Source organism: Archocentrus centrarchus, chromosome 2 (genome assembly GCF_007364275.1).
Source record: "Archocentrus centrarchus isolate MPI-CPG fArcCen1 chromosome 2, fArcCen1, whole genome shotgun sequence".
NCBI classification, from domain to species: Eukaryota; Metazoa; Chordata; class Actinopteri; order Cichliformes; family Cichlidae; genus Archocentrus; species Archocentrus centrarchus.
This window is the reverse complement of record NC_044347.1, coordinates 1146788-1174594: the sequence shown is the minus strand read 5'-3', so window position 1 is coordinate 1174594 and position 27807 is coordinate 1146788. Positions and strand designations below refer to the sequence as shown.

At 43.6% G+C, this 27807-nt stretch overlaps 1 protein-coding gene and 1 pseudogene across 1 annotated transcript; one reads left to right on the top strand and one right to left on the bottom strand.

Annotated features, from left to right (window-relative positions):
- The window catches only part of LOC115791158 (NACHT, LRR and PYD domains-containing protein 12-like), a 1329445-nt pseudogene that overhangs the window by 559191 nt on the left and 742447 nt on the right, over positions 1-27807 (bottom strand).
- LOC115791615 (tumor necrosis factor receptor superfamily member 14-like) lies at positions 15834-20135 on the top strand. The gene is made up of 5 exons (XM_030745759.1): positions 15834-15958; positions 16963-17056; positions 17171-17296; positions 17526-17681; positions 20044-20135. Exons 1-5 carry the CDS (start codon positions 15872-15874, stop codon positions 20133-20135), a joined length of 555 nt encoding a protein of 184 aa, XP_030601619.1. The 5' UTR covers positions 15834-15871.

The following is a 27807-nucleotide window of genomic DNA, read 5'->3' as shown; positions in this document are numbered from 1 at the left end:
GAGGCTGGGAGTGTTCCTGCTGCCACCTGGCAGTGGTACAGTATGATGGATGCTGTGCTCCAGGGGCAGCACTCAGTTAATCCTCCCCCGGTCGTCGCAGCAAATCTGACCGCTACCACGGGTGGTGCAGCGAGCACTCCCGCCTCTGCCCCTCCACCAGAACAGTGGAGGACGAGACAGCAGAAGAGGCTCAGGGACAGACAGGCTATCCTGCAGGTCCTAAAGGATCAGGAGGAGAGGGAGGAGGAGCGGGAGGAGGAGAGGGAGAGGGCAGCTGCACAAAGGGCTGAGAGATCCCTCAGTCTGTGTGACAGACTTGTTGATGAGCTGTAAATAAAGCACCTTTACATTTCAAACAGGAAGTGAGCTTTATTTCTGTGTATGTAACAGGGAGATATTTTAGTGACTTTGTGCACTCATTTGAAGCCAAACAGGAAGTGAACCAACTGTAATCTGATTTGCAGCATCTTTAACATTGGCTTTAAACTTTGCATGATGTCTGTTGAACCTTTCTTCAACTTGGGCTTTAAAATAAAAAAAAACTCTGCATATTTACTGTGAATGCTGCAAAGCATTCACAGTATTGTTCTTGTACTCCAAAAACCTTCGGTCGCTAAAAACTCAAGCAGCGTTTGGGCTACAGACACCGTTCTGGTATCAAAATGTTCAGCCCATTCTGGAGATTTGTGCTATTACTTTTCTTTTTTGTAACCTTTATACTTTTTAAGATATTGAACTTTTTATAATCTTCATTTTTGCCATTCAAAATGAATGGGGAAGTTTCAAATCCTTTTCAAATCCTTTCAGGGTTTAAAAGCTAATAACTTCAGCATACTTTCAGCTAGAAAAACCATTTAAGCTTTAAAATGAAGCCAAGCCTTTCAGCTATTCAGCTTTTACTTGGTGTTTCAAAATCTTTTACAGTTTAAGCACAGTGAGCATTTAAGTTTAAGGTGTTTTTTCAGCCGTTTCAGAGTTTATAATGGTTGTGTATTGCATTTGCTAGAGTGGGAGCCTGATTAGTAGAGTGGGAGGCTTCAAAACTTTCAGGTGGAAAATTTATTTTTAAACTGCCACTGTGTCCACACTCTTCGCGCTACAGCCATCATTTTATGCTCAAAATGTAGAGCTGCTTCTCTACTTTCAAACATTGTGTCTTTAAACCCTGTCAAATGTACACTTTTTAAACTGTAAGCGTTCAAACAGAGGGAGTACCTTCCAACTCCTTCATTAACCTTTATAGTAATTTCAGAGAGCTGATTTTCTCCAAAGCAGAAATGAGCACCTTTTATAAACTGCTCCCACGGCCACACTTTTGAGCCCAGGAAAATAAAAATTACACCACTGTTTAGAGCAGGTCCTTGTGGCACTCACAGTTCAAAAATGATTTTCATAGGAGCTACGGTTTTTGACTTAGAAGCAGTTATTTGACAGGTGTGCCGAGGCAAATTTGACAGAGTGCATGCATCTCAGCAGGTAAGCAGTGCACCTGGCAGGTGTTTTCAATTGGTGCATTTACAAGCATTCAGCTTGGCAGAGCTCTCCAATATGTATGCTTGCAAACCTCACTGCTGGTATGACACTACTGTTGGCTCAGTGGTAGAAAAAGGAACCATAAATGCAGAAGAAGCAGACAGAGCAGGTTCAAGTCCCACTTTACTCCAAACTTTAAAAATTTTCCATTGAGCATTCATTCACCAGCTTAAACTCTTTCAGCCAGATTTAAGCTCTTTGGAGCATTTCCTGGCATTTCAGCTAGAGACACCATTTAGGCTTTAAAATAAAGCCAAGCCTTTCAGCTATTCAGCTGTTCAGCTATCCAGCTGTTCAGCAGTTCAGCTGTTGAAGCTCATTCAACAAATGAAGTTTCAGCTCTTTGAAGCATTTCTTAGCATTTCAGCTGCAATCTTTCAGCTTACAGCATTCACAGTTCATTTTCTTCAGGAAATGCTTTTTCTAGTTTGATTCTGTACTTCCAAAAGATCTTTTGGGATAAAGATCAACATGCTGCCATCCTGTCAGGAAATGAAAGCATTAAGAATTAAAATTGTAAAATGAAATTGATGCTGAGGTTCACAGAACATTTAGACAGTAAATAACTTTAATGGTTCTTCTAAAATGTGACCAAATGTCTCACAGTAACTAATGTAACTTTCCTCTAATGAGAATAGAATCGTGTTCTTGCTACAGGCTGATGATATGGGGTCATTAATGAGACTGGATGCTGCAGGCATGGGTATCCACCATCTCCCAAGAGGAAGAAGCCTGCTGATGGATACAGGGCCTGTTTGTACAGCACATCATGCACAGATCCAGAACTGCTGATGTAAACATCCAGAAATGCCCCTCTGACATCACAGATGCCCTGCAGTAGCACAGAGGGGAGCAGGTTCCTGTTTCTATAAGAGTTTTCTGTGGTTCCCCAGGTGGAAGAATCTGGATATGGCATCCATCAGTGGCACCTGCAGTGTGTTGGAATGGCTCATGCAAGGCATGCAAAGCCTGCCCCACCCTCCTCCATGTCGTCTGCTTTGGGGAAATGAATTACTTTGTGGATTATGGTCATCATTTCTTCAACAGCGCTGTGGACAATCCTGCACACTGTGGCTGCTGGTATAGCAAAGATGTCTGCTGTTGCCCTATAGGAGGCGCCACAGGCCAGCCAGTAAATGGTTACAAGCACCTCCATCACACGGCTCCAACCATGTTGTTTTTGCCGTGGCAGCATTTGCACAAGTATGTTGATGCTGTTTGCTCCAAATGAACTCTGTCCATCAATGAAGAGTGAAAATGAGGATTTGGGAGTAAAACTCTTTGAGTGCACTGATCACAGAGCCTGAAAATCATTTCTGTCCCAGGATCCAGAATAATAGCTGTGAATCCTGTAATACTGAGAAGCTTCTCCACCATGGAGCAGCAGATCACATCAATCAGATCAATAGTAGGAGTCTCAGTGCAAACCAGTCCCAACGTTTGGACTGTTGAGCACAAAGTTCTCAGAGTTTCACTGTGACTGCAGTTTCAGAGACTTGATTGATGGATATGAGCTGTATGACAGACATGAACAAATGGAGGGGGGGGCTGTCCTGTATATTGATAACAATGACCAAAGCAGGACGCTCAGTGAAATGTGAGGAGGATCTGATGGAGTGCAGAACGATTGAAATGGGAGGAGTCAAAGAAACGGCTGTATTTACAGGAACCCCGCAGCATGGATAGAAATGTTTCCAGAGGAAATGCTCAACATGGACAATTTTGTTCAGAAGAAGAAAATGAATTTGATTTGTGCTGATCTGAAGACAGATTTATGAAATGGCTGATTTCATCCACACAGTGAGCAGCATCAGTCTCTGTCCCTCAGTGGAAACACATGGAAAGGACTAAATCATGTTGCCAATAAAGAATTATTGGACTATCCAGATAATGATCAGGTCCAAACACACTGATCAGTGAGAGAAAACAAAGTGTCAATGATTGTTTCTTGATGGCGGTCCTGGCTCGACCAGAGAAATTGTAAAAACTGGACCTTTTCCTATGAGTCCAAATCCAAAGTGCAGCAAACTCAGTGTTTGTGAGGGGAACACAGGAAGAGGAAATGACTGATGTAGTGACATCACTGAAGGGCAGTAAGTCACCTGACTGTGATGGCATTGGGATGGATTTAGTCCCAGACATCATTGACTGTATGATGAAAGCATTCAGCAACAATCTGTCATTAATGATGGTTTATTGTGTGGAAAGATTGAAAAAGCTGCCCACAAACTACAGCCCATCTCTGCTCCCACAGCTCTCTGACAGACTGCAAACAAGATCTGACAGCAGATTGTTGGACTGAGTCCAAACACAGTGTGCTCTATGAGCAGCAGCATGGAGATCACATACATGCTGATATGATCATATTGGAGTTCTGTTTCCAAGTGCTGCTTTAAGCCTCTGATTGAATGGAGCAGAAATCAGGTCAATTTAAAGGCTCCAATCAGACTGTCTGTAAGAGCATTTAAAGCAGCAACAGTTTCCTGAGTCGTCTCACCTTTGTCATTGTTGCTGATCCAACTGAAGGCAGAGACAAGAAGGCAGCGGGTGGTTTTCCATCAGAGGACAGGAGACATGAAGGTGCAGGATGAGGAGAGAAAGAGCAGCAGAAAGATGGAGCAGAGCTCACTGTGGATGAAGAGAGGCAGGGTACACTCTGCACAGGTCACCAGCCTGTTGCAGTGCCAACACAGAGAGAGGCAGACAATCATTCACACCTGTGGGCACTTAAGAGTGACCAATTAACCTAACCTGAGTAACTGCATGTCTTCAGATTGTGGGAGGAAACCCACACAGACACGGGGAGAACATCCAAACTCCACACAGAGAGGCCCGGGTCGAGGTGGAATCAAACCCCGATTATTAGATAGTTATTGTAGCGGTGAGGCAGCAGTGCTAACCACCACGCCACCATGCATACTCAAACACATCATTACAATAAGATAGGCCATCAAAAAGTACAGTCTACTCAGCATTAATAAGTAATGTTGTGAAATGACAGATGTTTAATATAAACTCGGTTTATTTCAGTAGCAGCTGTTGATTGGACTTAAAACACAATTACAATAAAAAAGGACATGAAACAGTTCAGCTTACTCAGCATTAACAAGTGATGTTCACATACTGGGCCATTTTAAGTAATATGAACTCAATATTTTTAAGTCAAATTAAAATCTGGGTTTACAGTGTTGTAAGAAATGAAAATGATTCCATGTGTGAAACTGATAAAAGCTGCAGAGTTTGAACAGCTGGCTTTGACACTGCCTTTACAGAAAAGTGCAAACTTGGTGTGATCAGCTTAGAAAGAGAAACTGGGAGGATCCAGACACTAATGTGACACATTTACTGTTCCTGAATCAGCTCCATAGTTCAGCACTGTGCTCACATCTTTGGAAACAGCTGGATCTGACTGAGAAGTTGGGCTTTAACGTGATAAACTTACATCAGCTAACACCATGTAGCGCTGGAACACAGGAGCTATTATTGCTGCAGATGGGCCTCTGTACACACATGGAGATATTGGAGCTATGAAGCATTTCTATTCTTTTACATTTAGGATTCATTTGGTGTCACTCAACAGAAACAAGAGGTTTCTAATTCACAGCGAGCTCTGAGCTGTAGTGCAGATGCAGTTCTATGTGTGCTTATTGATGCTAGCAGATGATCTGGGAGGATCAGGACAGCAGAGACTGCTAAAAAGTTCTGAGCCGTCTCTCTGCAGAGAAAGTGGAGTCGCTCATCCTTCAAATGCTGCCAAGAGGCAGCTGGCAGGACTGAATGATGCTCTGTGTCTGTGCTGCAGTACAGACGCAGGCTTTAAGCAGCTGTGAGCCACGATCAGCGTGACAGATTAATAAGTACACAGAAAGAGGACGTGTTAAAGAGCTGTGAGAGAAAAATGAACGAGCGCACAATAAAGTGGACGTGTTAGGGAGAGTCTGCCATCAGCCTCGGAACAAAGAGAAGGAAGAGCTTTACTTCCTCCCTGTAAAGGCTGAGACTTTAAACCACATTCATGCTCTTGTGTGTAGAACCCATTACTTACATTAAATAACAGTAAAGCAGAAGTCTAACAGTGAAAATGTGAAGCTGGTTCTGTTGTGTGCAGTCCTGAGAACCCAAAGACTTAAAGAAGCTGAATGACCTTTTCTCCAGCTCCAGACTACCAGTGAATGGATGGATGGATATATACAGATACCAATGACACTTCTGTTAAACATCACATCAAACTTGGCTTTCATGTCAATCGTACGTATTAATTCATATTGATACATAGATTTCAGCACTGATCAGCTCCCTCACAGTTTGTACTGGGTTTGCTCTTCTAACACAACAAAAACATGAAGTCAAATGAGCAGCAACTGCTTGACCTGCTTTAGTCAGCGAAGCATCAGCAGGAACAGGAAGTGAGGCGTACCAGAACAAAAGCTGAGAGAACTTTGAAGCTTTTTGGTCGTTATTTCAGGAACGAATCAAAAACTGAATAAAAAAGGAATCAAAGTGGATTTTCAGAGCTCTGGGTTTTCCAGTTTAGTGATCTGTTTTCTCTTTTCTCCCAGGCTTCCTGTTTTGTCCTGGTTGAGATTTCAGGTTTTGTATTATTGTGTTTTTGTATTATCTGAGCCTCCTGCAAATCAAGCAGCTGAGTTTTGGTTTAGTCTCACGTCCTGTGTTTGGGTCCATCCCTTGCTGCCACACACGAAACTGACACATCTGCATAACTGCACAAAGCTGCTGATGATACCCGACTCCTGATCTCTGAGTATGATCAGCATGTTTAGGAGAGCATCACTCGAGTGTAACTTGTGTGATTCAGTCTCTGTCCATCATTTTGCTCTCTGAAAGCAGTCACAGTGGGCTCCTTCATGCAGACGTGTTTTTCCAGGCACTGACTGTGAGTCCTGCCCAGCAACTGCTGATGCTTCGTGATTCCTCCACAGAGTAATGATGGGAATTCCGGCTCTTTAGGCTCGGCTCCCAAAGAAGAACCGGCTCTTTCAGCTCCCAAGTGGCTCCTCAGATTTCACTTTATAAAAAAGTGTAAAATGAATTACTAATGTAAAAACATACATTATATCAAATGTTCCTTTATATACTCAAAATAGAAAAGAGTGCTCCAAATACAAATGATAGAAGAGTGGCACTCAGAGGCACTGAGGGCCTCTGAGGGGTTGATCCTGTTTCTCCTTCCTGATATGACCGCCCCTGTTTTCTTCTTCTAATCGCACTGATGGATGAACAGTTTGTATTGATCTGTGCAGGTTGTTTGTGGAGCCTGATCAATACGAACTTTGCAGTCTACACTCTGCCTGTCTGTCACATTAAACTGTGTCCAAACTTTACTATGTTTCTCATTATCCTCACCGTTCCTGCGTGCAGCCTCTAAGAAAAGCGTAGCTTCCTTTAGCTCTTTCCTGTCTCCGAGCGAACTCTGCAGGAGCCCCTCCCTCTGTGGTGTTTCATGTGCGGCTTCCACAAAAGAAACACAAACCTAACAAAAAGCAAAAACAAATGGCTCACGATCAGGAGTGGACGGCACAGTTCAGTGGGTCCAAGGGCTCAGTATAGAAATTAATCCATATTAAAAGCCCACAGCAGCAGAATAGACCTGATACCGCTCCAGTTTCACACAATGAAACAAAGCAGCAAAGAGAAAGTGACTCTTTCACCTGTGATCACAGCGTCAGCCTCAGAAACCTGCTTTATAGCACAGAAGGAGACAATGGGCACTTTACACAACCAGAGGCATGCCACTCTGCTGCTCTGCAAAACAGTTATTGATCTGAGCCCCTCTATGACACAGGCCCCATTTACACCACCCTGTTTACACTGCAGACGGTGTTGCATTGATGCGTTTTGGCCTCCCGTTCACACGAGAAAGGAGTGAAAACGATGTGTTTTGGAAACGGGGCCCAGAGTGGAGCGTTCCAGAAACTCTCCGGCCTCCATCTTTGTGTGAACTCATGAATACAATGCTTTTTGGAAACAGGCGCACTCGCACATAACAATAGATGAACCACAGTTCATGATTGCTTCTTGTGCTGCTCAGTCTTTTGAATTTAACTTCACCTCCTGAGACCCGAGCTCCTGTTTGAGATGTATTTTCAGTTTCTCCTAGATATTTGTGATCAGATGGACCTGAAATGTATATAAACTAAGCTTCATCTTTGAACAGGAAGTTGTATTTTGTTACATGGTTGTAGCATGCCCCCCGAACAAGGATGAGACTTTACTGATGGTTTGTGGCGTTTTTATTGAGCTACGACCTTTCACCATAGCCGTGTCAAACAACAACCAACCAACCAACCAACCAACGTAAGAGCTGAAAACACAAAGTGCAGTCTTACATTTATGCATACAAATAGAGAACAAGCAAAAAATGTTCCCATATTTTAACTTATAAATTAGTTCACCTTTTGCCTCTTCGGAGGGGCTGCAAGTGAGAAGATAACTGAAGATACAAGCAGGATAAACCGTGTCTCTGTCCATTGCATTGCAGAGTAAACAAGCTACATTCACATTCAGCTCACTGCGCTAAACAGGAAGTGCACTTCAAAATAAAAGCTTATACACGGAAGCCTGCAAATTTACAACATTTTCAAGAGGAAAAACTACAATCACTTTGCTGCAATAAAACATGCTTGTGGTTACTTACACTCCCACCAAAATTATGAATGTTTGTTGGTTTACATCCGAACAACAACAAATAATTTTCAACAAGAGATAACCATTTCTACTTATTAACTTATGAACACTCTAATTTCAAGATTAGCTTTTGTACTGGACGCTCTACAATAGAAAGCTTATTAGAACGTTGCCCTTTGTTATTCAGTCTCTTGTCTCCAAAGAAGATTTTTACTCTTCTCACGAGTCCATCCTTGCCACTAAAGGTCTCTAAGACTCTGGCAAGTCTCCATTCACCTCTGGGTGACAGTTCATCAATGTCCAACACAACATCACCTACTTTCAGGTTTCTTTTTGGTGAGTGCCAGCGCTGCCTGGCGATAATGTTGTGTAGATACTCGCGCCTCCACCTGCACCAGAACTGCTCTGCCAGAAACTGCACACGACGCCATCTCTTTGCTCCGTAGAGGTCCTCCTTTGGGAAAGCACCAGGTGGGGGCAGTGCTGCGCTGGATTTCATGTGGAGCAGATGGTTAGGGGTAAGGGGTTCTAAGCTGTCAGGATCGTTAAGGTTATCAACTGTCAGTGGGCTGCTATTGACTATGGCCATAGCTTCATAGAATAAAGTCCTTAATGAAGCATCATTAAGTCTACCATGGGCGAGTGACAGAGTTGTATTCAGTACACTTCTGACAGTCTTTATCTGGCGTTCCCACACTCCGCCTGCATGACTGGAGTGAGGTGCATTCATCACAAAGTCGCACTGTTTTTGGGACAAATAAGTGCTCAGTCTTTGGGTGTCTAGTCCATTTAGGGCTGCTTTAAGCTCATTTTGTGCGCCAACAAAGTTTGTTCCCTGATCACACTGGATTTGACGGACTGATCCCCTAATAGCAATGAAACACCTTAATGCATTTATGAATGTGTCAGTGGATAGGTCGTCTAATAACTCAATGTGAATGGCACGGGAGCAAAAGCAGGTAAATATTAGTCCATACCGTTTATGTTGTTTTCTTCCTTCTATGGTAACAAACGGGCCAAAACAGTCCATACCGCAGTATGTGAAGGGAGGAGATGGCTCTAAGCGTTCAGCAGGTAAGTCACTCATTCTTTGGCCCTCTGGAGCCCTGCGGAGTCTGCGACAGATGATACACTGACGGATGAAAGATGCAACTGTTCTGCTCATACCTGGGATCCAGTAACCAGTAGATCTGATTTCGTTTATGGTGAAGCCTTTTCCTTGGTGCTTTACTTTCTCATGACAGTGAGATATTATGAGTTTGGTCACATGATGCTCTTTTGGGATAACAATAGGATGTTTGAAAGAGTCTTTGGTGGATGAAAGTCTCCCTCCCACCTTGAGTAGACCATCCTTGTCCACAAAAACATCTAGGTGGAACAGTTTGTTGTCATGTGGGAGCTGACTGCCTTTGCTTAACAGCTTTATCTCCTTTCCATATGTTTGTTTTTGTACATCCCGGAGAATAACATGTGCTGCTCTTTCTTGTTCATTCACTGTTGTAGGTGCATTTGATTTGACCTTTCTGACCCTTCTTGAGAGACGTGCTACAGCTTTGACTGCTTTAGACCATGACGAGAACTTTGACAGACGTTCTGCAAGGCTGAATGTCTTTCGGACCTCTGGATCTCCAATGGACAGATCTAGCTCTATACTTGGTATTGTGGGCAGGTCCCTCTCCCAGAGAAAGGAAGGACCAGTGAACCAGTCAGATGAGAGAAGTTCAGTGACAGTTTTACCCCTAGATGCACTATCGGCTGGGTTCTCTGCTGATGGCACATAAAACCATTGCTGAGGGCTTGTGCATTGCTGAATCTTTTGGACTCTATTTGCCACAAAGGTGTGGAAACGACGTGCATCATTGTTTATATAGCCCAAAACTACCTTTGAATCAGTCCAAAAATACTCTTTGACTTGAGCATAACAGAGTTCCTCTCTTAGCATGTTACTGACTGCCGTTGATACTACAGCTGCTGTGAGCTCAAGTCTGGGTGTTGTTGTCAGCTTGGTAGGAAAAACACGGGCTTTAGCTATCACTAGTGAGCAGTGGATCTCCTCTTTCTCATTTATGGCTCTTAAATAGGTGCATTGTCCATAACCACTTGTACTCGCATCTGAAAAGTGGTGCAACTCTATTCCTTTAATGTCTCTAAAACTAGCTGGGAGGTAACAGCGAGTTATGTTTACTTTGTCTAGATTGGCAAAGTCACGTTGCCAGCTCTCCCACCTTGGCCTCAGTGCTTCTGGCAGGGGGTCGTCCCAGTTGATACCTTGGTGGCACATTTCCTGCAAGATCTGTTTTCCGATTAGCACGTATGGTGCCAGGAAGCCAAGGGGATCGTAGATGGATGCGACAGTTGATAGGATGCCTCGGCGTGTTGGTGGCTGATCCTTTAAAGTGTTGTCAAACTTGAAACAGTCCTTCACGATACTCCATTGAATGCCTAAGGCCCTTTCTTGTGGCATGTCTTTGAATGTTAAGTCTTTTGTTTTGGTCTCTATTGCACATTCTGATGATGGGATGCTTTGTAGGACAGCAGGGTTGTTTGAAATAAATTTGTGTAGACGGAGCCCTCCTTGTGCACATATTTCTGTAGCCTCTTGTGCAAGCTGTATTGCCCTTTCAACTGTGTTTGTGCTTGTCACTCCATCGTCTACATAAAAGTCTTTCTCCATAAACTCAGATCCCACGGGGTGTGTGTGACAATGTTCTTTTGCTAAGTACTTTAGTCCATAATTTGCACAGCCTGGGGATGATGCTGCACCAAAAAGATGTACCTTCATTCTGTAAACCTGTGGCTGTGTCTCTGTGTTGCCATTTTTCCACCACAGAAAACGCAGGTAGTCTCTGTCACACTGCTGGACATGAAACTGATGGAACATCTTTTCTATATCGCACATGAGAGCAATAGGATGTTGTCTAAACCGTAGGAGGATGCCTGTTAGATTATTGATTAGGTCTGGTCCTTGAAGAAGATGATCATTTAGACTTGTACCATTGTGTTTGGCTGAACAATCGAATACAACACGCAGTTTAGTGGGCTTTTTGGGATGATAAATCCCGTGATGGGGTATGTACCATTGTTCACCTTGTTTTCCTTCGTTGTGTACTTCTTCGACGTCACCCCTTTCAATAATGTCTTTCATGTAGGTTATGTAGTCTCTTTTGTATTTCTCGTCTTTATTGAACTTTCTCTTTAAGTGTTCAAGTCTGATTTCAGCAAGCCTTCTGTTGTCAGGTAAGTGTGGCCTTTGTTTGAATGGTAGAGGCATCTCACAGTGTCCTTGTTCATTTTTCCTTATTCCTTCCTTCAGCTTGTCCAAAAAGATGAGATCCTCTTGCGAGACAGTTTTGTCGCTTGCTTTTGTGTCCTTAAAATCTGACTCTAGCACATTAATCACATCCATGGGAGTTACAGGGGGTAGTTCCTTCACTGTGACTCTATGACACAAACTTGACTTGGTTTCACTGAGCTCAAATGTGGAGCCTCCAACAATGCTCCACCCTAGGTCCGTGAGGATTGCATAGGGCTCATTGCCTTCTCCTAGTAGAACTTGTCTTGGGGCTAGAGATCTGGGACAGTTAAATCCGATAAGGAGTCCAACATCACAACTTAAAAGAGGTGGTATCTTATCAGAGATTTCTGTCAGGTGGGGCCATTGTTTTGCTGTGTCACTGGTGGGTATATTGTCATAGTTAATTGGTATAAAGTCCTTGGTGTATGAGGGGGGAAGATCGATGCGAACGTCTGAGTCATAACCTCTCACACACAATCCAGATACTCTGTGACTCTTAACAATAGAATGGACACCCAGCATAGTAGATAGTTTTAACTTTACAGGGTGAGTGTCTGCTTGTAGCTGGTTGCTTACTTCTTCACTGACAAATGTGCTGTCACTTTGTGTGTCTAAAAGTGCGTACACTAATTGCTCGTTAGTAGGGCTCTGAACCGTGGACACCCATACAGGAACGATCATGGATGTGCCATTTGACTGACCCACCTTAGTAACATTGAGAGCTGTGACTGCCGTAGTTTCTTGTGGAGTGCTAGGAGCTGCGTTGACAGGGCTTGGAAACCTTTCATTGGCATTGTGATTGTCATTGTGCAGACAAGTGGGATGCCTTCCCTTGCAAATGTCACATGTGTGTCTGTGGCGACAATCTTTGGCATTATGACCCACCTTTAAACATCCATAGCACAACTTGTTGTCCTTAACATATGTGCGCTTCTCCTCTAAGGGCCTTTCTGAGAAGTTTGGACACTTGAACAGCTGGTGGTTTTCATCTTTGCAAAACATGCAGGGCACCTTTAATTTAGTGTTGGTTGTCCTTCCCTTACTGTTTTGTACCATAGTTTGCGTTGTGAAGACGTGAGTGGATCTGTTTGGTTTAAAGTCCTTTGTGGTCCTCTTCTCGTAGGATGAACTGCATGAATGAAGAGCATATGAAGAAGTGACAGGGTTGCACGCGATTTCTGCCTCAACTGCCACAAATTGTGCAAAGTCCTTGAACAAAGGAAAATCTTTGCCGTCCATAAGTGCAACTGTGACCTGACGATTCCAACGGGCTGCCAGCCAATCTGGAACTTTCTGCAACAACTTTTGGTTCTCCTCACAGTCACTTAGAATCTCTAGACCTTTCACATGGGGCATGGCTTGGAGACATGCATTTAGAAAGTCTGAAAATGTCCTTAGTCCTTCCGCATCCTTTGAACTTATTTTAGGCCATTTTGACAATTTGTCTCTAAAAGCTCGTTGGACAACAAAGGGCTGACCATAACGTTGGTCAAGCTTTTGCCATGCATCCTTGTAAGCCTCTTCATCACTGCGATAAAATATGCCCTCTAGACATTTTTGTGCCGAGCCTGTGACATACCTTTTTAGCAAGTGGAGTTTATCAGCAGGTGAGATTCCTTTGCAGTCCACAAGTGAAGTGAACGATGCCTTCCATTCTATGTAGGTAATTGGATCTCCACTGAAAACTGTGGGCATTGGCATTGGGATTCTGTTTATGGCTATACTGTTTTGAATTGCTTGGGCTAACTGGGAAATGTCTGTAGGGGGTGTTTGAGTGAAGACTTGATGGTTCGGATCGTTTGCAGCGGGGATTGACACATTGTTTTGTGGCATTGATGAGCGAGGTAAGCCACTAGAGGGTGCTGGTGCTTCGTAAAAGGATTGATGGTCAACAGAGAAAAGCATATTATCATTTTGCATTTGCTGATTGTCCATGTCCATGTTCATTTCTCTGTCATAGGTCTCAAGTTTCGCACGAGCAGCTCGCATTTCCTTTTCTGCCTTCAAACGCTCAAGCTCTGATTTTTGTACCTCCAATTCCTTTCTGTGTTGCTCCTCTATGTCTCTTATTTTTTCCTTTTGTCTAATTTCCTCTTGCACGATTTTATATTCCGCTTCCTTTGCAGCTAACTCTGCAGCTGCATCAATCCTTTTAGCTGCGATGCTTGAAGTATCAGACTGTTTGCCAACACTTAACTGAGAGGCAGTACCGTAGATAGAGTGGGCGTATTGGTGTGTCAGGAGCTGATGAAGACGTTGCCTTTCTGTAGCCGAATCAAAGTCATCTATTGCTACTATACGTTCATTAAGTATTTTCATAATGTCCTTATTTACTGCTTCACAAGAGTCCATTCTGCGTCTAGTGTCAGGAGATGGCGTACTACGCTCCCTTATTTCACTGTACACTTTCATCATGTCCTGCAATTTCTTTTCAATATCATCTGCCATAGCACATAACGCTTGCTCGGATAAATCAGTTTTGAGGCTTTCCCTGGATGTTCTGATTAGTACTTTCCATTGATCATAGAGGCTTTGTAGTTTTCTGTCCTTTTTAATCAGTTCGTCTTTATTATATGCTAGCATTTTCTCCGTTAGCAGGCTAGGCCGCTCTGAATGCCTGGGCAGTGTTAACTGAGCCGCCGTTTCGTTAAGCTCAGCTAATTGTCTCTCTTTGTGTTCAATGTTGTCCTTTAATTCTTGCCGTGACATACTCTTTGTATCTCCTTTGTGTAATAAACTTCTCGATTCATTTATTTCGGTTTGTAGCTTATGTGTGTGCTCTTCGATGCCGTCCATTTTCCTTGTTATTGTAGCTCACCTTCTCCTTTAGCCTTAGCTTGTTAGCCTTTAACCGTAGCTGCTCCAGCTCGCTGCCTGTGCCGTTGCCGTTGTCCTTAGCCTTCATGGGCAGCTCGATGTAGCACGCTGAGGAGAAGCTCTTACTGTAGCATGCCCCCCGAACAAGGATGAGACTTTACTGATGGTTTGTGGCGTTTTTATTGAGCTACGACCTTTCACCATAGCCGTGTCAAACAACAACCAACCAACCAACCAACCAACGTAAGAGCTGAAAACACAAAGTGCAGTCTTACATTTATGCATACAAATAGAGAACAAGCAAAAAATGTTCCCATATTTTAACTTATAAATTAGTTCACCTTTTGCCTCTTCGGAGGGGCTGCAAGTGAGAAGATAACTGAAGATACAAGCAGGATAAACCGTGTCTCTGTCCGTTGCATTGCAGAGTAAACAAGCTACATTCACATTCAGCTCACTGCGCTAAACAGGAAGTGCACTTCAAAATAAAAGCTTATACACGGAAGCCTGCAAATTTACAACATTTTCAAGTGGAAAAACTACAATCACTTTGCTGCAATAAAACATGCTTGTGGTTACTTACAATGGTTGTTTATATACTTTTGTGAGAAAAAAACAACGTCCTCAGATGTGGACACTGGGATTATTTTATAGCATAACACAACAAAAACAACATGACTTAAAGTATAAAACCCTACTGAGCAGAATGAAGCATAAGGTGCAGCAAAGCCAAAATGTAATGTTCCCATATGTGGCCACAGGGTCTCAGGAGGTTAAATATCTGTGGACTTCGAGTGGAACGATTCCCAGTCAATATTTTCTTGTGTTTTTGCAGTTTTAAAATTGAGTGTTGTGTGCAGCAGCAATCCAACCTCCTCCTCAGTCCACACAAAGCTTCTCACATTGGCCATTTGGTAAATAATGAACAGATCTTTGTGGTGCGTCCACTGAGTCGCTCCACGCATGCACGTGTTGCAGAAACAAGCTTTGCAAAAAAAAAAAAGCACATCTTGCTGCCTGGCAGTGGGAACTACAGCGTTTCCATCGTCTCTGCTGTCTCCGTGTAAACGAAACACATCAAAACAAGGCTGTTTCCACTGGAAACGGTAACAGCATCAGCATCATGGAGTCACTGGATGCAGCAGCAGCTTTGTCCCAGCAGTCCAAACAAATCATAGCTTTGTCACCTTGTGGGTTACATGATCATAAAAATGATTATTAATTTCTATTTTGGGTATTCTGTGCTCATCTGTTATGTCTGTGCGTGTGAGGATGGATGACTCATAACTGCAAATCTGCCTACAGGTACAAATAAAGTAACCTGAACCAAAAAATCCCACCTGTTTGATCTGATACTGCTTCAGCTCACCTGTCTCACCTGTCTCACCTGTCTCTGTGATGAAGTCTGTGTTAAACAGCCTCCTCTCTCAGTGATCTTCATCAGTGTTTCAGGTCTCTGTGAGCTCCATCAGTAGAAGCTCTCCTAACTGTTTCTAATCTGTGACTCTGTCATTTCTTTGTGTTTCCAGATGTTGTCCAGCTGTTCTTCATGTTAGAGCTCCATCCTCCCAAATCTCAGTGATGTGGTTTCTTAGGACTGAGGAACCTTTGAGCCTGGAGGATCCAATGTCTTCAAGAAGGAACCCTCTGAGCTCTGCAGCATTTCTGGTAAATATTTCCTGGAGTTTAGAATCACCTGGTGAGCAGGTGCTGCATGTTCTTACTCCATGTCTTCTTCTTCTTCTGCTCTTTATGAGTCTGTGCATAGGCGTAGGAACTGGGGAGGGACATGTCCCCCCAAAACTGAAGACAGGCGCGCAGTTTTTCAGGCAGTGGAAGTGTTTATGACTCCAGCTCCATTTACCTGACTGTGTGACGTCTTTAAAAACCAGTTCCTTCCTCTTGTGCTCGTCTTAGCCTGATTCAGTTTAAAGTTGTACATACGGTTCATTTCTCTAAATCTAGGCTTGCTGAGATTTACCCAGATGTTGTGGATATATGTGATAAATGTAAAGGCTCTCCATGTCATCTAAGCCATATGTTCTTTTTCTGTCCTAAGTTATATCACTTTTGGTCTAGTTACTTCTCAGTTACTCCTTCTGCTCTCAACGTGAATCTGCATCCTTGTCCACTTGTTGCTATATTTGGTATCCTCAACTCTTCATTGGTACTAAATTCTGCTCAAAAGGATATTATTGTTTTTACATCTTTAATTGCTAGATGTTCTTCATTGTTACACTGGAAGTCTGATAAATGTCCTTCAGTGTCTCTGTGGGTTAAAGACATGTTTTTTTAAAGCTCAGGAAAATTAAATACACTTTACGAGGTTGTACACAAAGGTTTTACATAAAATGGCAATGTTTTCATTCCTATTTTTCAAACTTGAAGGTTTTGCCCAACTGTCACTGTCAGAGCTTGTTTTGGTTTTATATATGTGTGTATATGTCTGATGAAGTTGCTTTTGTGTTGACCTTAGTGAGCTGAGATGTGTAGGGAGGCTGTATTTAATGTATTATTTGTAGTATTTAATATTATTATTTGTAATGTATTTAATGGATCAGATTGCATTTTTTATTTCTTTCCAATATCTGATCCAATAATTGAGGTCAGGATCGGACTGATACGGAATATCGGATCAGCGCATCCCTGCTCATCCCAACCTTTCCTTTCAGATCATCCTGATCAAAGTCTTCATCACTCTCAGCCTCACATGTCATCCAGCAGAGTATCTGATAGGCAGTGAGTGCTGTCCCAGGTGTCCTGCAGGTAAAACCAGCTCAATGATGAGTGCATACATTTTTTTTTTTTTAGCACAACTTAAACACACAATGTGCAAAAAGAACAAGCCTGGAATGAATTTGTTTCTTTTGTATTCATCAGGGAGTCGAGTGGAAACTCACTGTAACGAGTACAGGAGTACTTCCTGTCTGCCCTGCATGGATGGAACCTACACTGATAAAGCCAGTGGACTGGAACAGTGCACTCCCTGTACGAGCTGTGCAGCAGGTACATCTCTGTTCAAACCTCTTCTGTTAGTCGAACTTTTAAAAGTCGAGCTTTTCTTTGGCAGCAGCGTCTGTTCCACAAACACTTTAATGTTGACCATAAATCAAGAACCATGTGACCCAGGATGTTCAGATTAACACCACAGATGCATATTGATCGAGCTGGGCCCTTCAAACTTCACACACTTATTCACACAAACATGTTGTGTATGTTCTTGTGATGTTGGCAGGTTCTGGTCTGAAGGTAAAGAGGTCATGTACAGGAACATCAGACACAGTCTGTGAACCCCTGCAGGGATTCTACTGTATCTACTCTGTAGGAGACGACTGTGAGACAGCACAGAGACACAGCAGCTGTGGACCAGGACAGTACATCAGCAAACATGGTAGGTTTGTGTTTTTAAATGACACCAAAGTTCATGGAGACTGAGCTCATCATGTTTATTTTATTCAAAATGATCCATTAACAGCAGCATGTAGCTCCATCATGTAGATGAGGTTTATTTACACAGTGAAATGTGTTTTGCAGCTGCAGCCCAAAAATATATAAGTAAGAATAAAATATGTAGTTCACACGTCATGGCACACAAGGTAAAGATGAAAAGGAACTCATCGGCCTAACACTCCCACCACTGGACTTCACTTACTGGTCCCGTGTTCTCAGCAGAGCTGGGAGGATTATTGAGGACCACAGCCATCCATTCTGCCCTCTGGGAGGCGCTACAGAGCCCTGAAATGCTGCACCAGCAGACTGAGAAACAGTTTTTACCTCTCAGACATCCATGAACTCAACAGGACTATTTACACACACAAGCAGCAAATCAGCCTTAATGTTCTGGAAGTCATGAAATCATGCATTGGATTTGAATTACCTTTTTATTTTTTTTATAGCACTGTATTACTTCTTTTTACTATTTATCTTATTATATATCTATCTCTATGTATTGTAAGCATTGTAAGTTAGCGAGTATGTGTTCATGTATGATTGGTAACACTTTTGTTCTTTTACGAGGGACAGTAATTTTTGTTGTTGTGACCATGCAATGATAATAAAGACATTCAATTCAATATAAATACCTAGGCTAAAACCATAAACTTCTAGTCTGTGGTATTTACACCACAGGGTGTTATTGTAGCTGTGAGTGAGTGCAGGAACGGTACAGGAGAAGCCAAACAGAATAAACATGAAGAATAATCTTTGAGATGGTTATGAATAATTTTTTCTCTAATGTCTAAAATTTTATTTGTAAAGAAATCCATGAAGTCACTACTAGTTAACGTGAAAGGAATACTCGGCTCTACAGAGCTCTGACTCTTTGTCAGCCTGGCTACAGTGCTGAAAACAAACCTGGGGTTGTTCTTATTTTCTTCAATTAATGATGAATAGTAAGATGTCCTAGCTTTACGGAGGGCTTTTTTATAGAGCAACAAACTCTTTTTCCAGGCTAAATGAGCATCTTCTAATTTAGTGAGACGCCATTCCCTCTCCAGCTTTCGGGTTATCTGCTTTAAGCTGTGCGTTTGTGAATTATACCACGGAGTCAGGCACTTCTGATTTGAAGCTTTCCTTTTCAGAGGAGCCACAGTATCCAAAGTTATACGCAGTGAGGATGTAAAACTATTGACGTGATAATCGACCTCACTGGGAGCAGAGTTTAGGTAGCTGCTCTGCACTGTGTTGGCAATGAAGAGCATAACAATGAAGGAATTAGATCCTTAAACTTAGTTACAGCACTTTCAGAAAGACTTCTACTGTAATAAAACTTATTCCCCACTGCTGTGTAATCCATTAAAGTAAATGTAAATGTTACTAAGAAATGATCAGACAGGAGGGGGCTTTCAGGGAATACTGTTAAGTCTTCAGTTTCTATGCCATATGTTAGGACAAGATCCAGAGTATGATTAAAGTGGTGGGTGGGCTCCTTTACATTTTGAGAGAAGCCAATTGAATCTAACAATAGATTAAATGCAGTGTTGAGGCTGTCATTCTCAGCATCTACATGGATGTTAAAATCACCCACTATAATTATTTTATCTGAACTGAGCACTAAATCAGATAATCCTTCGAGCATAGGTCAAGGAGAAGGAGTTTAAATACCCAGGGTCAACTGTAGAAAGAGCGGTGAAGAAGAGAGTGGAGTGGGTGGAGATGAGCACATTGTCCTGTATTATTATAGTTTTTTTTACAGTACATAACAGGTCTCACTACCATCTTTAAACCTTTCACTCTTGCTGCTCTCTTTCAGTCACAGAACACCCAACACTAGAAATATGAAGGAATTTTCCATATTAGTTATTTGCAGGAGTTTTTCCAGATTTCTTAACGACTGCAATGCATTGTGGGTTGGGGTACATTTTGCCATAAAGGAAAAGTCAGGGAACTTTCCATAAAAAAATGAAAAATGTCCTGGCAGATTTTTTTTTTTTTTAAAGACAGGAGGTCGAGCTGAAGGTGTACAGATCTTCACTGGGAGTGAGCAGGATGGACGGGAGTAGAAATGAGGGACAGCTCTGAGTCAGAGAGGCTGAGATGTTTGGACAGCAGGAGGAGGGAGGGTGGATAAAGCAGGATGGAGATGGATGCTGTCTCAGCTTGATCTGTGGCTGCTGCAGCACACAGAGGCGTCTCAATGTGGATGAAGCCTCAACATTAGCAGATGGGTGGGAGGGGCCAGACCTTGAAGGTCTCTGTCAGAGTGGGGAGTCCACACTGATGCTCACATGTTCATGTTGTCACGTTCTCCTCAGGAACAGCCTCCACAGACACCGAGTGCTCCGACTGCAGCGCTGGAACCTTTTCAGATGGAACATCTCCATCCTGTCAGCCACACACACAGTAAGTGAAGCTTCAGAGCACACATGGACACATGTGGATGTGGAACATCTGGACACTGTGCTGGAAACATGTCCCTCTGTCCTTCCAGATGTGAAGCACGAAACCTTCAGGAGATAACAGCAGGAACATCTGCAGCTGATGCTCAGTGTGGAGAACGTGGAGTTAATGTGGGAGCAGCTGTTGGTGTCCCTGTGGGTGTGGTTTTAATTGTTATTGTTGCAGCAGGAGTGTTTTACTTCAGAAAGAAGAGGAAGTCTTCATCCAGGTGAGGATGAGAGAATGAAACTGTTGTGTTTACTGCATCCTAACATTTACTAACATCCTGACACTGATCTGATATTTGACTGTTTGATTTGATCACAGACACAGAAACACAGACAGGTTTGTCTGTTTCTGACTGTCTCACAGTCTCTGTGTCAGATAGAAACATCTGATTTATCTGAAATAAACCTTTTTTTTTAGTTCACCAAACCAAACAGAGATGAAGGAGGTGATGATGGCAGAAGGTAAGACAGTGATGAGTTCAGTGGCTGAGCTGCACTGATGTCTCTGCAGATGTTCCTTTAGAATAGAATAGAATAGAATAGAATAGAATAGAATAGAATAGAATAGAATAGAATGCCTTTATTGTCATTATACAGGATGTACAATGAGATTGGAGGGCCACTCCTGTTCAGTGCCATGTAACAGAAATCAAACTCTCTAAAATGAAAATAGAAATATTATAAAAATATTATAATCTAGTGTAATCAATATGATCAAGAGATATACAGAAAATAAACAATGTGTAAAATATGCAAAAAATAGAATGTATAAAAATATATACATACATACCTACATTGGTGCATCTGTACATTGTAAGAAAGTAAATGCGTGTATACATATAATAATGAAGATGATGAATATTGCACTTGGTGAATGAATGAATATTGCACTAGTGAATGAATATTGCACTAGTGAATGAATATTGGATTTTACATGATATAGGAGTGACAGATATTGTTCAGTATGAATAATATAATATTGCACAGAGATGTGGGTGTTGCACAGTTACAGTGGGTGAGTGTGAGAGTTCAGTGTGGTGATTGCTCTGGCGAAGAAACTGTTCTTGAGTCTGTTTGTTCTGGCTTTGATGCACCTGTAGCGCCTGCCAGAGGGCAGCAGGTCAGAGGTCAAAGCCAGGGTGTGAGCTGTCCTTGATGATGTTCCTGCTCTGCTGATGCAGCGGGAGGTGTAGATGTCCATCAGGGAGGGGAGAGGGCAGCCAACGATTCTTTGTGCTGTCTTGACTACCCTCTGAAGCCTGACCCTGTCTGCCTCAGTGCAGCTGCCGTACCATACTGTGATACAGTACGTCAGCAGGCTCTCAATGGATGAGCGGTAGAAGGTCAGCAGCAGGTTTGAGTCCAAGTTGTTCTTCCTGAGGACCCTCAGGAAGTGAAGTCGCTGCTGAGCCTTCTTGATAACAGCTGTGATGTTATCTGACCAAGAGAGATCAGCAGAGATGAGGACACCGAGAAACCTGAAGGTGTGGACCCTCTCCACATGCTCGCCGTTGATGTAGAGGGGAGCTGGGTCAGTCCTGTGCTTCCTGAAGTCGATGATGATCTCTTTGGTTTTCATGGTGTTCAGTGCAGGTTGTTCTCTGAACACCAGGCTGTCAACTTCAAGACCTCCTCTCTGTAAGCTGCCTCATCTCCCTTCGAGATGAGTCCGACCACTGTGGTGTCGTCAGCAAATTTGACGATGAGGTTGTTATTGTGGGCCGGACTGCAGTCATGGGTGTAGAGACAGTACAGGAGGGGGCTCAGCACACAGCCCTGTGGGGAGCCAGTGCTCAGTGTGCGGGTGGAGGAGAGATGGGGGCCAAGTCTCACAGTCTGGGGCCGGTTGGTTAAGAAGTCCTTGATCCAGGAACATGTGAGAGGGGGGAGGCCCAGGGTGTGCAGTTTGGTGGTGAGAATGTCCGGGATGATTGTGTTGAACGCTGAGCTGCTTTAGCTCGGATGTCCTTCTCTCCTCAGAGTGAAACATCAAAAGAAGAGAGAGAACAGCTTCCTCTTCTGCATCAGACATCTCCTGGCTCAGCTGAGCTTCCTGCTTCCTCCTCCTGGATCATCATGCCACTGCAGTCACACTAAACCTTGGAGTATGTTGGTCCTCATGAAGCTCCTGCTGACACACTCTTGGTCATGTGACTGCACACAGACTCACACAGAGCTCAGAGCAGGATGTGGAGATCAGGCTGAAGCTGAGGACCAGCTAACATGAGTCTGACTGCAGCAGCACTGATTGATGAAACACATTTCAAGGCCTCTTCAGCATAAAGCATCATGGTGTCTTCAAATGAACTGATCCATGATCTCTATGTGAGAAATGGACACCACAGTAAGAGAAACCTCTGCCTCTGGCTGTCCTTCCATCTGTTTCAATGGCAGTCTTCATTTTCTTCCAGGTCTCTCTGGGTTTGCTGTCCATTGTAGAACATTGGAGATCATTTTAGCTGAGCAGTCTCTCATTTTCTGCACTTCTTCATACGTGTCCCCTCACTAATCAACATTTTAATCAGAGGATGCTGTTCTTCTGAACAGTGCTGTTATTTGGATCTTGGCCCTTTTAATTACACAGCCTCAGGAGCATGTGTATCATGAATACTGGGCCTGCTGGTTTTCTGTGACTCTACGACACCTTCTGCTAAATTATTTTTAGTATAATTTGTACCAGAAGCAGCGACTGATCTGTGAGTCCTGTTGGAGCCATTTAGCACCTGGAAGCTTTCTCACAGCAGAGACACACAGCACTTTATATCCTTATTACTGTGAGCACCAAAGTGTAACAATACACTTTGGTGTAACAATAAAGATATCTCACTGTGCAAAAGTCTTGTGTCACCCCTCGTTTCTTCACACTTTGCTGGAAAGTGAGAACAAACATGGAAACACAGCATGTAAGACACAAACAGTTTGTTCAGTCCTGAAAGCTTGAAAGTCCATATTTGCTGTGACTGCCTTCATCCTCCAGCAGTCTGAACCCTCTGAGGCAGCTTCCTGTCAGTCCCTTAAGCAGTCAGCAGGAACGGTTCTCCAGGCTTCCTGAAGGACATTCAAAGCTCTTCTTCTTCTGTTGATGTCCATAAAAACATAAATGATCCACTGACCCCAGCACTCAGTGATTCTGGGGACAGGGCGGACCGAACAGACCTGATGCACCCCTCAGATCCCAGAGGAGAAGGATGCATTTGGAGGAGCCTTCATCACATCTCTGTGACAGAATCAGCCTGTGAAGGATTCCTGTCATACAGTAAATGTTCTTAGATCAGCCTAAAGGGCCTTCATAAGATCATTTTCAGACAGGACGGCTCAGTCAGCTGCTTACTGGCTGCATGGCCCTCCACTGATCTGAGAGCAGAGAGCCTCATCTATCAGCTGCTGTGAAAGCCCAGAGAGAGCAGACTGATGAATAACTGCAGTGAAGCTGAGAGGCTCTCCAACACATTTCAGCATGTCTGCTCTTAAGACCCACCTCCCCACTTATTTATTTTATTGTTTCCTCATGTTTGTGTATTTTACTGATGCTTTTACCTTGTGTGCTAATTTTGCTTCTCTGTGTGTTTGTTCCCACGGTGGTCAGTGGTGCTGTTTTTAAAAACAGGAAGTGTCCATCAGCGAGCTGGTCCTGATGTTTCTAAACTCAGATTCTGACCTCATCCAACTCTCCAGTATTATTGAGCCAGGAGCTCACATGTTGCTAAATGCAGCGCTCTGATTGGTCAGATCTTTGTGTTCACACGTAAAAGTCAGAAAACTCAAAGTTGGCCTGAAACCATAAATGCCACAGATTTGGAAAAGCTGACTGCAGCTGCTTCAGCTTTCTCTCTCACAGCCTCCTCCAGCACGTCTAAACTTCAGGACACTGAAGGTGCTGAGAAGCTCTGAGCATCACCTGAGAAAGAAGCTGTTCAGATTTTTAGCTCCTTCGAGCTCAGTGAAACTCTTCCTGGAGGTCCTCAGTGATTTGTTTGATTGTATCTCAGTTTCTGTTAATCACTGTCCTGTTACTGCACATGCTTTTCTCCACCTTCTTCAGCACTGTTTGCATTTCTCTCTGTGCAGATCCGTGCTCTCAAACACCAGCTTCTTTGTATCGATGCAGTAAAAGGCTGCGGTTTATGAAACAAAATAAAACAATCTTTAAAACTGAAGCTCTGTTTCCACAGGAATGAGCTTTTTCATCTGCTGCTGCCAGGGTCGGGTTTTTGGGTGCATCTTATCTGTGTGTTCACTTCAGGGTTCTTCACCGTCTCCACACTCACAGTCACTGTGGGCTCACCATCACAGGCTGAAGATCAGTATAAAACCAATCTAACAGCTGCGTCCATGTTCCAGTGTCTGTAAGAACTCATCACGCTCAGCGGAGCATCAGCACAGTCACAGCAGTGCAGTCAGCACTGAGACATGGGCTCTTTAAAAAGTACCTCCATCAGGCTACACTTTATGGTCATGATTGTTCAGGACAGTTTTTACACTATAGTTTGAAAATATGAAACAAACATGACTGTTAAATATGCGTCTGTCAGATAGAGAGCAGCAGATATCTGCTGCAGACAGAACAAATGTGAGCAAAGTCCAGCTCAGTGCAGAGGGCCAAACTCAGCACACATGCTCAGAAGTGGCTCTGCAACAACCTCTGCTGCCTGTAGATGGCGCCCAAGAATGAGACCACTGAGCCAGTTTCTGACTCTGTGGTTCCTAAAGGCTCACTTTGCCATCACTAACTACACAACAGGAAGTCCAAGAAGGAAGTGCAGCGTATAACAGTTAGCTGCAGAGAGAAAACATGAGGGGTAATCAGAGGAAACAGGACGCAGCTGGACTGAAAGAAGACGAGTAACCATCAAAATAAATAAAATACATGAAGGAAATCTAAACAGTGAGAATGAAGAGAAGATATTGAAATAAAGGAAAGCAGGAAGTCATTCAGAGCCAGGACCATAACAGGAGGCTGTGACAGGCATTAAAGCCTGCTGCCACTGTTCACCTTTGACCTTTGGACAAAACACCAACACATCAAATTTTTATTATTCTTGTTTTTGAGGGCATTTGTGGAGGGAAAGGACACAGCTGCCCTGATACAGACTCACACAAGCTCAGCAGCAGCAGCTTTGATTGGTTCTGCTTGCCCAAAGGTCACGTGTCACCTGAGGACTCAGCTGGAAACAGAAAGTGGAAGTATTTCTGACTCAAACCTTATCAGGACTCTTAGAGTGGATTACACAGCACAGCAGGAGCATAAACACTTTCATCATTAGTGTTTCCAGTTCAGCTCCATTTTATTAATATGTTCATTTCGTCTGCCAATCACTGTTCTAGAACTGATCGTATTCATGGGAAACTAAAGTATATCAAAGACTCTGATTCTGTGGAGGCAGATCATCAATCAGAGAGTTGGTGGTTCGATTCCTGGCTGCTCCAGTGTCCTTGGGCAACATGCTGAATCAGCATTTGCTCTCTGATGTGTTCATTAGAGTGTATATGTGTGACTGTGAGGTGGAAAGCACTGAGGGGAGAAAGAAGTGCTCGTCTGAACGCTGCGTCTGGACTGAATAAGTAGAAAGGAGCTCTGTGAGTGAGGAGTTACACTGAGCTGATCTCACAGTGTTGTTGTCATGTTCTGAGGAAAGGGACTCAAGTTTGTCAAAAATGTTGTTTATTGCACAAGTTGATAAAGAGACCACAGAAGGACGGTGGTCAGGGATCGAGCTGAGCAGCTCAGGAGGCACACACACATCCACTGTTGTCCAAGAGCCAAAGCGAGCTCTGTTCTGCACAAAAACACAAAAAGTCTTCCAGAAGCTCAGCAAAGAGAGCCGTCTGAAGTACCACGCTGATGCAACGATCCAGTCAATACTGAGGCTTTCTCCCACCCCAAATACTCTCTTAATGAGTGCAGGTACGGAACAGGTGAGTCATGGATCAGCAGGTGGAGTAAGCAGGTGAGACCCGCCTCTGCACACAGGTAAACAAACTCACGACACACCCACAGCAGACACACTCTGACTCTTAAACTGTTATATTGTTGCAGTATCTGGATTTGCTGAGGGTCATGGAGTGTCTCTCAGTGTCATGATGGGAGGAAGCGAGGAAGATGGGACACAATCTGTGGCATAGGTAACTTACCTGACACCACCTCTTTGTGGACAAGACTCCTCTATCAGCTACCCGGCAGAGCAGCAGGTGGCGCTGGTTACAGAACTTGATTCCTTGGCTGCCTCGCTGTGCTGTGATTTATAGAAAATAAATAAAGGAAATAAATGACCCACTGCTGCTAGGGAACATCCAGGGATGAGACGGACCATGAACTGTTCACCTGATGCATCCTTCAGATCCCGAGAGAAGGAACAATGTGAAGGAGCCTTGGATTCTGGACAGCGGTCAACGCCCCAGTGATGTCATCAAGTACATTCCAAGGTTTCCTGCAGCATCGGTGATGATGGAGGGACATGGAGGAATTTGTTAAGGATAAAACTAAACACACTGTCCAAATCAGACCTAAATCAGCCAAGTTTGAATGTAGAGATAAAATTTTGAGCTTCATTATTAATCTGATGCTCCTCTTAAATTCATCTACATAAGGGAAGGTCCTCCAGATCCCTCCCAGACTTCTCTGTTTTCTTACTAGACCTCCACTCATCTGTAAACACTTTAAAGTTAACTACTAATTATGAAAGCAGAACTCACATTGCTGCATCTTCAAAATGTATCTTTGAATGATGCTGATAATAATCATAACATGCCTTTAATTACTGTATAAATTTTACTTGTCATGTTTTGTATTTGAATGTTATTTATGTTCATGCTGATGTCTGTTTATGTATTCTACTTTATTCTATTTGTGTGTGTAAACAAAGCATAAATAAAGTTTCTCAAAAAAAAGCAGTGTTGGTGACGGTGAGTGTCTGAGTTCAGCCTAAATGGTGGTCAGTCAGGTGGTTACAGGCTGTATGAAGCTCCTTCACTGACCTCAGAGCAGTAACGGAGCCTCATACAGCAGCACAGAGAGCCTCATTTATCAGCTATGGAACTTTTTAGGAAAAGACAACAAAGTTTCAAAAAGCAGCGGTTGTGTTAGTGTTTAAAGTGCAGAGAGACTGAGGACACGCTGAGGACACCCTGAGGACACGCTGAGGACACCCTGAGGACACGCTGAGGACACCCTGAGGACACGCTGAGGACACCCTGAGGACATGCTGAGGACACACGGAGGACAGGCTGAGGACACCCTGAAGACAGGCTGAGGACACCCTGAGGACAAGCTGAGGACACACGGAGGACAGGCTGAGGACACACGGAGGACACACTGAGGACATGCTGAGGACACACTGAGGACAGGCTGAGGACACCCTGAAGACAGGCTGAGGACACACGGAGGACAGGCTGAGGACACACGGAGGACACACGGAGGACACACTGAGGACATGCTGAGGACACACTGAGGACATGGTGAGGACAGGCTGAGGACATGCTGAGGACACACTGAGGACACGCTGAGGACACGCTGAGGACATGCTGAGGACATGGTGAGGACACGCTGAGGACAGTCTGAGGACATGCTGAGGACACGCTGAGGACACCCTGAGGACACACTGAGGACACGCTGAGGACATGCTGAGGACACAC